At 38.8% G+C, this 9,950-nt stretch overlaps 1 protein-coding gene across 1 annotated transcript; it reads right to left on the bottom strand.

Annotated features, from left to right (window-relative positions):
• Positions 1–7,138: 7,138 nt before the first annotated feature.
• On the bottom strand, positions 7,139–9,286 carry LOC121938465 (double-stranded RNA-specific editase 1-like; the record flags this gene model as incomplete). Its single annotated transcript, XM_042481706.1, has 3 exons — positions 7,139–7,977; positions 8,841–9,019; positions 9,105–9,286. Coding segments are annotated over 3 exons (538 nt in total), but the record flags the coding sequence as incomplete, so codon positions are not given.
• Positions 9,287–9,950: the final 664 nt, after the last annotated feature.

Genomic DNA, 9,950 nt, shown 5'->3' with positions numbered 1-9,950 from the left:
AAAAATGTAATTAGCATAATTATGAATGCCTTTTTTTCGCTTTTTTTTTTTTTTTTTTTAAAAAAACATCTGTTCCCAGCTCTTTGTAAAAAAAAAAATAAATAAAAAATAAAAAATAAAAATTGGGAGCATTTCTGACCAAGTTACTCATTGTCTTTCTTCTATGTTTTTGAAAAAAATCGAAACAATAGGTGAAAGGTAGATTAATGAAATCAGCACCTGAAATAAATTCTGAGTGTCCTCCGTCACGCTTTCAGGCATTTGTCTCCAGTGTCTCGTGAGTGTTGTACACACCTCGCTATCTCTTCCGAGTCGAGTTTTCACGGATCCAGGAAAGGTCATCGTCATAATGAATAGAAGCGAGCAGAGAGCCTGGCTACTCGCTGTCCCCCACATACATCAACTCCACTGAGCAGAAAATTAAAATGGAAATTTAGGCCTTGAACAGAGTCGAGGGTCCCATTGACCTACGCCGTATGATTTATGGCGGGTGATTACATCATCTCGATGCTACCTGGATCTCATAGCCATTCGTTTTCTGAGTGTTCAGAATCCCTTTTATTGATCTTTAGTCATTGACTGGATGTAAAAATCATTATCGTCGTGTTAGTAATAAATTACGTCATTCATTCAAGAGCTGTGTATTGACGATAATGTAATGAAGCTGATGTTTATTCTATATTATGATATATTAATGATACTTCACGGGATGTAAATTGATTCTTTTACAACTCATAAATCACATTCCCCACATAACTTTTCCATTAAAATAGTTTTATTTCATATTTTATAATTATCGCTGTTGTCATCCTGGATTTATTTGGAGTGTAATGGGACTCACGAAAACTGATTTCTTGTCATTTTTTTTGGAATAAAGATGTAATATGTTGAACTTTCGTCTCCATTTTTGGCAGAACATATTACAAGTATACAAGTATTTTGTCCAGACCTGGTTAAATTCTATGAAAAAAAAATATGTGCTTCTGTATTAACAAAATAATAACAAACAAAGGGTTAACAGCCTAAACTGAATTTTGAACCTGCCCCTTTTTACCATTTTGAAGGGGCTTTTTGTTTTATGTCTAAATCAACGCCAATTTGTCAAATACTGCTGCTTTGTCAATGATTTCGGCGTAAGATACTGACGCCAAAAGGGCATCTTTTGTGATATGATGGCAAATGGCAACGGCATGGCAAATGGCATCTTTTGCGGCGATATGATACGCCGCTGGTTGGACAGATGCCACCTTTCACTGTGGCAGTATGACACGCCACTGGTCTGTTGGATGGCACCATTTGTGCCACCAAGTGAAAAGACAGCACCTTTCCCGGCAGTATGGTACGCCGCAGGTAAGACGGATCGCACCTTTCGTGGCAGTATGATACACCACCAGTATGAATCTGCAGTATGAACCAAACCAAAACATTAGAACCAAACCATTATGTTTTTCTCTACAACTATCCACATGCGTTTTTTTCATAATCACAGTACATTTTCCGTGATATTTGTTATTACGAAACCAAACAGAAAAATGCTATGAATGTTAAAGGTTGAGGAAAAATCAATATATGATGTCCTGTTGTAAAAGTTAGATTACGGCTGGTGAATTTTTACAACACCACTGTGGTTTTACATCTCGGAGAAAAAAGCAAACTGTGGTTAGAGCATTTTTCTGACCATCTGCTGAGTGCTGCTTTACTGTATGTACATTAAGTTCATGCAGAGGCCCATTAAGTAGCTAATGGGGTTTGATTGCCGGGGAAACGAGCCACGACAAATGAGGAGATGTCCTAATGGATGGACAACTTGAGCCACTGAGCCAGAGAGTTTGATGGAGGGAGGGCAGGACATTCGGGCTCTACTCCAAATCTGCTTTTTCTGGTGCAGGATTCTGCTCAAGTAAGTTTTCAGATTTGAAAGTTCTCAGAACAAAACTGAATACGATAGACCTACTTATGTCAAAGAATGATGTTTAACTCCCATGTGCAGAACAAAACCAACATTGTGAATATTGTGTGAGTTTCAAAGCCTGATATATTTTTTTTCTTTTTTTACTCACCCCAAAGTCATGAGATACTGCCACTTGGTCAGTAATATCGGCGCCAAAAACCATCACCAAAAAGCCATCCTCTGCAGCAGGATGTCAGGTCATAACATGGTTGAATGGAAACTTTTTTGGCAGTATGAGACACCACTGGTCAGCCAGATGGAACCTGTCGCGGCTGTATGATACGCCACTGGACAGTTCAAAATGCTTCAGGGAAAGACGTGACTAAAAGGGGCTGGAAAGTACTTGCAGAAAACAAATCGCCATTACTGCCGTGGCATCTCTCTCTCTCCTGTACGTTTGACTGCAAGTTGTACTGAGAAGTGTACAATTTTTTGACTTTTAGCTTTATTTTCGGTTCCTTTTCAAAACAATGTCTAGGAGTTCTGGAAGAACCTGTGCAGTTCTCCACCATGTTATATAAGCATTTGAACACAGCAATCCCCATTGTATTGAGTTCCTTTACTGAATCTGTTGCACCTAGCCTCAATTTTAGGACACACTTTACTAAAACCACATTTCTTAACCCTAACCCTAACCCTAACCCTACATGTGCATCCTGCCTTTTCGCTCCTTTGTCTCGTAGATTTCTTGGATCTTGGCTTGGCCTGGATTGTGAGTCATGGTCCTGTCTGATGCCTTCTTCTACTACTACTACTACTACAAATCTGAGACATTGCTCCGCCCACCATAGCAACCAAATCAGTTGCTACTTGTTGTGACAACAGTTTGAAATCATTTGCAGTCATTGGTCCTTAATTCCAGAGGGGCGGGGACATGTTGTGAAAGAATAAAGTACACCTGACCCTGAACACAGCACAAGAAAAACAATTTTGAGCTACAAAATTAATTGGGTTAAAGTTATGTCAATGTCAATTTTATTTATATAACTAATTTAAAACAACCGTAGTTGACCAAAGTCAGGACAAGAGCATTCAGACTACATCTGTGCCGACTTGGATTCGATCTCACGACCTTCTGGTCATGAAGCAAGCGCCTTATCTCTCAGAGCCAATCAAGGACAACAACCAACTACCTTCTTGGCACTTTAATTTCATTATATAAAGTCAAAACAAAAGTATCTTAAAATATATATATAACTTTGGCAATGAGAAGCAAGAAACTTCAATAGAAAAATGGTAGACGACTCTACTGATTTTGAGTTATCTGTTCCAAGAAAATATCGGCTCATTCGTTGGCCGGACCCAAAAAGTCATCCTTTTTGACAGACGACTCTGCTGATATTGAGTTATCTGTTCCAAGAAAATATCGGCTCATTCGTTGGCTATTGTCCTCAGTACAGCTTTAAAAACTTAACACATGTGAGGACATGCAGACCCCAGAGAGTTCGAATTGGGAGTCTTACCTCCTCTACATAAGTCCTCAACACTGGAGCCCCCCAGGGCTATGTGCTAAGCCCCCTCCTGTTCAAACTTTACACCTATAACTGCACTCCCAGATATCAGGAGAATTTATTAGAATTTATTGTGAAGTATGCGACAACAAACAAGCAAGTTAAAGTATTGAAATTTGTCGAGAACAAGTCCATTTTACGTGGCCCGTGTCGGAGACTTAGCCCCGCGACATAATTTACGGATAAGATGGGGACACATGAAGAGCTGTTCTCTCTGATCCCACTTCACCTTGAAGCTGTTTCACTTCTCTTTCTTCTCATTTTTTTTTAGCCAGATTCTGTCAGCTTAAAACCCACAGCCTAGAAATAAACATCTAAACTTTCGCTTTTTCTAAAAGGGGAAGGGAAATGGACAAAAAAAAAAAAACCCTATCAATATAGAGAGGTCTGTCTTTTTGCAGGGGGTCTCTGGTGATGCAGAGAGGACAGGTAATCCCACAGTGAGATTATCGGGCTCTCTCGTGTTGCACAGGTGCCGGTGGCTGATAGCACACAAAGTAATAGGCCTCTAACAGCACATGGGGAGATGGCGGTCAGAGCAGCTTTAGATGGCAGCAGATAAACAGCAGCTACCTGGCATTGTGTCAACAACAAAAGCAGTGCAGCGTTCACTAAAATTTACACCTTCGCTCTGATTGCACATGGAGAAGCATCAAACTTGTCGCATGCAATATTAATGGAATTAACAATAAATGTAAATATCATTTGCTTTTATAGTTCCAAATTGCTAATATTGACTCTTAAATTGTTGTATATAAATTTTAAAAAAAAGCTTTGATATTGTGTACATTCAGAAAAAATATATACTGAAAAAAATATATTTATGATATCATGAGGTGTGGAAGAAATTGGCATGTAGGAGATTGGGTGTGACGTTAAGATACTAGTAGGCTAAGTATTAAAAATATCAAGAAAATTTTAAAAAATAGTAAGAAAAAAAACAAAAAAAACTTCTTGAACATCCGGATCAATAGCACTTTTCTTGGGCTACAGGTATTTGTCTGAAAAACAAAAAAAAAATTAAATAGAAATAAAAAACGAGACAAACTACACTGAAGATTTTCGCAATTATAGATTTCAAATTCTGTTACAGACACATAAAAAAGTCTATTTTTTGGCACTTTCTTGAAGTCGTTTTGTATTTTATTTTATGGAATTTTTTTTGTTATTATTTTTGTTTTTACTTTTCTTCCTTAGCTAATTTCTTGCTATTTTTTTTGGCTATTTCAAATTAAGCTGCTCATTGCCTACTTTCAAAGGGTTAACTGTAGCATGTTTTGCAAAGCTTTAGGTATGTCCCATAGGCTGTATATAGACATATTTATTATATATTCCCCCAAACTGTAGCTTTTAGATCTGGATCGCCCCCTGGTGTCTGTTTGCAGTATAGGTCATAAAGCCCGCCCCTCCATGTTAGTTAATATGCCAAACTAAAAAGTCAAAGTACGTGCCAAAAAATTGCCCCCAAAGATAGTTTCTGTCACTGAAGGTAGTTCTCATCACCCTGATGTTTGCTCTCATAAGTTCGGTTTTAATGAATTTTGCTATTCGATAAAAAGGACATTTTCCACCATGATTGACAGCTGTGACAGCCAATCCGTGCAATTATGTTCAACGGGGCTTTTCATATTCATCTTTGCATGAATATAGTATATTTTTGCACATTAATGTATGCACAGAATCCTTCGACCAAAGACGACCACAAAATCGACTGTAATAGCATTTTATTAAATCTCTAGCTCAGTAACTTGACTCAGTTTCTACGTGTTTTATTTTCATAGTTTTCATGCTTTACAGGTGGAACTCATGTATCAGGCCCTGAACTGTACGGACAGTGCGAATGGGAATCGACATACCTTCCTGAAGTGCATATCCTTTGGAAACGTAAATGGTCGGCACCTCCAAAAAAAACCCTGAGGGCCCCGAATCTGGAGCCAGGCACAGGTCTGCTCATGCTCACAGTTACATTTTCTGCATTAAATAGAAGCGGAAGGACAGACGTTCAAAATATATAAAGTAAAAACTCAAAGTAAATAAGTTAAATATGCCCTGTGTGTGTTTTTGAGGCTGGAGATTTGAGGACTTTTGAAAGCGGAATTTAGAAAATTAAAAACATATTTGAAAGTTTATGTACAGATAAATGCCTTTTTCCAACACTTTAAAAAAATAAAGAGATTAGATCAGAACATGAAATGTAACTTTTCATACATAATCACAAGTAGTAGAAGCAGAGTACAGTAATCAAAACCAAAAGTCAACACAGAAAATAATAAAACATCAAAGCTGACGTTATCTTTGGTGAGGTTTTACTGGTGCTAACGTCGCCGTGGTTCCCGCATTAAAGAAGCCTACTGGATTTTTCCATTGGATTTCATTGCAGAAAATAAACTCTGTGGTAAACATTTACGATATGTTCACATTTTGTTCTCTGAGATAATCGTTGCAAACGACCACAAGAACTGAAAAGCAGTCGCCTGACGTCAAAAGCTAATGCTAAGTAAAGCTAGCATAACATGGTTGGTAGCGCTGGATTCCTTAGCTCGTCTAGTTTTTCATTGAGCCGCTTGTTAGCAACTCGTAATTTGTAATTTATCAATTTAAGAAAGGACAACATGCATCAATCTAAATTTAACCCCTTTGAAACCTGAGCCAATTGACACAATGTGTAAAAACATGTGAAGTAGGCAAAAAGTTAGCAGGAAATGTGAAAAAAAAAAAAACCACAAGAAAATTACTGGAAATTTTGTTTAAAAAATAATTTAAAAGTAAGAAATGACCTAGGAAAAATTGCTTAAAAATTATAATTTTGTGACTTAATTTTAAATATGTAACTGTAACAAAAGAAATAGGCAAAACTATATTTCTAATGAGAAATATAGTTTTGCCTATTTCTTTCTTTTTTCCCCTGTAATTTTCTTTCCAAATTGCTTACTGGTCATTTTTTTCTGTCATTTTAAGGGTTAAAATACTCGAGAAATGTGTAAAATTTAAAAAAAAATAAATAAATAAATAAAAATAAAAAATGATGTTGCTCCAGGTTTCAAAGGGTTAAAAAAATATAAATGTATCCGAGTTAGCTTGAGAGCTAATTTTCATCCGTAGTCCCTAAAATAATAATAATTAAAAAAAAAAAAAACAAGTAAAAATACAGTATGTACAATGGTTAAGACAAACAACATTAAGCGACCACAAACCTTCAAAGTTCACAAAATCGACGTATTTTATGTCGTCGAACAAAACGTAAGAGTCTCTTAAACTTTTGACGCGGGAACTTTGACACACTGAAATGTTGCAACACTTCTGTTTTGTTTCATCCAACTAAATTTCAAACCGAAAGGATTAAATGGTTCGAAGAAACGGAACTAAATGACTCAAGTGGATCAACCACCAACGGCTGAGATGGCGTTCGCCCAAATATTAAAGAAATGAATGAATAAAACTACAATTACTACCTTGACCTTTTGTACGTAAAATGTCAACACTTTATCATTTAATTCTGTTAGACATTAGACGCAAATTCTAAAAGAGTTTTATACCAGGATTAGCATCCATACAAAGTTGATGCTAGGAACTAGCTTACTGTAACTTCCTCTATCCCACAGGAAGTCGCTCCCATAATCATTTAAATAGGATTGACAGCTATGTCGGCCTATCACAGTCAGCCATGCTGGTTGTTTCTTTCATCATTTGTCATCTCTGGCAAAATTTGTATTTTCTGGGCAAGATTGCAGTGCGGCCTTTAAAACATTGTTTTGAAAATCGGCAGCAGTTTCAAAACAATGCTGATCTACAATTTTTTTTAAAAATTAATTTTGTTTGCACCACGAGGGAAACACATCAGAGTAGAGCTGCATTACAAATGAAAGGTGGACTTTAGGATCTTCTAATGTCATTCCGAAGCTTGAATTGGAAGATCTTCACGAACTCGAATTTGCAGTCCGAGAACTGCAACATAGTCGAAAAAAACTCAGTTTGGAGGACATTCTCAACGATACACGACTCCTATCGATTTGGTATAATCACACATGCAAAATGAACATATCGCTATTTCTATAGAAACAATAGAACTGACAATGGTGTTTACAGGTTTCCGAAAGTACTTTACATTTGTATAAAGTTGCATAACTGAATAATAGTCTTTTTCGTGTGTAGTGCTGGCTGAGAGGGCGAGCGCAAGGCTGTAAAAATGCAGGTGGAATTTTAAATCCATGGATTCTGACATCTGGATTAGGTGCCTTTCTCTTCTGACGCATAGTCCAGTTCGGATCATCCGGACGAAAACGATTCCACCACTAAAAGTAAAGCAAAGCAGTCTGACGTGTTTTCTGTCTCCGTCACTCAGGTGGTGAGTGCGAACTGGTCCTGCTCTATGGGTTTCTTCACCCAGGCGCCCAGTCCGGCTTTGTGGAAGGCTCTGAAGAGTGTCTGCTTGGCACTGTGGTACTCCACCACCGCCTGCTTGGCGTCGTGGTAGCTGCTTGGCCTCGCTGTTCTGATCCGCAGGGTGGAGGACAGCTACAAGACATGGACAGGTCTGAGCTGGATGGTTCTGGATGATGGATGGACACTCATACATTCGCATGCACAGTTAAGTGGAGTTACGGTTATGGCTTGATTGGGACATTTCATTGGACTACTGTCCTTGTCCCAGTGTACACGCCGGAGAATCTATTTATTGGCGGAAGTATGTGGGACACCTGCTTGGTCGGGGTCCATCCTTTCAGCTAGTTGCTATTGGACCTTCTTCTGGTAGACCTTTGACATCACATTCTCTACAAGTTAGTAAGCGGTAAACGTGCTGAACGTTGACGACGACAACTGCTGCGTTCTGTAAGGTAAGGACGCCCCGTGAGGCAGTTGAAGTTCGAAGTTCGTAGTTTACACAGAAGAACTATTTCGTAATCAAAGAAATGGCTGGAGATTTTGCCAATGTCACCAACACGGATGAACAGTTTGAGTATGATGGCTGTCCGTATCTCTTTACGTCAGAATATATACGGACAAAGAGTTCGGAGAAAGGCTTTGTTGCCAAGAACGGGATTTGTGGACACCAGTGGCCGTGATGTTTCCAGGGACGAGACCGAAAGTACCCCCACTGCAGTAGAGGATTTTCTGCTTTTTTTCCCTCTGTACCTGAAATAAACCGGAAGAGTGGACCTAGACCACAAAAACCGAACGGGAAACTACCTGTCGAGTAAGTACTTATACTACTTTTGTCCTTTTAGTGTCGCTTAGTCAAACTCTATTTTGACAGGGAGTACCTGGCAGCTTCGTGTACTACATTTTCCAAGTATTTGTTCGATACTGGGTACTCAGTCGTTCTGTTCTGCCCTGTACATTACAGAACAGTGAGGTACACTGAGTGTCAGCAGGGTTACCTTGTAGTGCAGGCGCATCCAGCGGCTGTACAAAGCGTGTTTGCACAGCCTGGAGGGTCGACCCAGATCGTCCTTCCCCGTGGTAGCGTTGATCACCTCCAATCCTTGGTCTCCCACCGTCCAGTTGATGCTGAAGTTTGGTGCTTTCCCCGGCTGACGAGCCTCAGCGTTAGTGATTCCTGCCGGTTCAGGTCACAACGGACATAAACAAGGCTGAAGGGGCCGAGATTTTTAAGAAAGCTTCCTAAAATACGTGTTCCTTACCACTGAGCAGTGGTCGGTTCAGGATGAAGGACTGCGGTAGCTCCTCGATTTCCGTGATCCTCTGGTACATGGCCCTGGAGAGGTGGTCCGCGTGGTACAGGCTGCCCAGAATGATGCTGGAGAAGTAGATGGCCTCAGTGAAGTAGCTCATCAGAGAGCCTTGGAACCCGACCACGTTCCACCTGAAGAGGAACAGAGCTAGATTCAGTCAAGCAGGTCCATCCGGATTGTCTCCGAGTGAACGGATCAGGGCAAAGGTACTTGCTTTCTTTGCAAAAAGGACAGGAGGCTAAGATTTGAGGGTGTTTCCAGGATTTTGAGATAATTCCAAGATTTTAGGACATTTCTGTGATTTTAGGACATATCTGTGATTTTAGGACATATCTGTGATTTTAGGATATTTCTGTGATTTTAGGATATTTCCAGGATTTTAAGATGTTTTTAAGATATTAGGATGTTACAATTGCGATTTCTGAGATTCAAAGACATTTCTAGGATTTTAGGACGTTTCTAGGATTATCTGACATTTCTGGCCATTTAGGACAATTCTAGGATATTAAAATGTTTTTAAGATATTATGATGTTCTGGGATTTTAGGTTATTTCCAGAATTTTAAGATGTTTTTAAGATTTTAGGATTTTACGATTTGGGGGAATTTCTAGGATTTTAGGACATTTCTGGGATTTTAAGACATTTCTAGGATTTTAAAACGTTTCTGGGATTATCTGCCATTTCTGGCCTTTTAGGACACTTCAATGATTTTAGGATATTTCAAAGATTTAAAGACAGTTTTTAAGATTTCAAAATGTTTCTAGGATTATTACACATTTCTGGGATTTTAACACA

The sequence above is a fragment of the Plectropomus leopardus genome, unplaced genomic scaffold (genome assembly GCF_008729295.1).
Source record: "Plectropomus leopardus isolate mb unplaced genomic scaffold, YSFRI_Pleo_2.0 unplaced_scaffold29568, whole genome shotgun sequence".
NCBI lineage: Eukaryota > Metazoa > Chordata > Actinopteri > Perciformes > Serranidae > Plectropomus > Plectropomus leopardus.
Note: the sequence above shows the minus strand (reverse complement) of the source record. Positions and strands in the feature narration are given on the sequence as shown.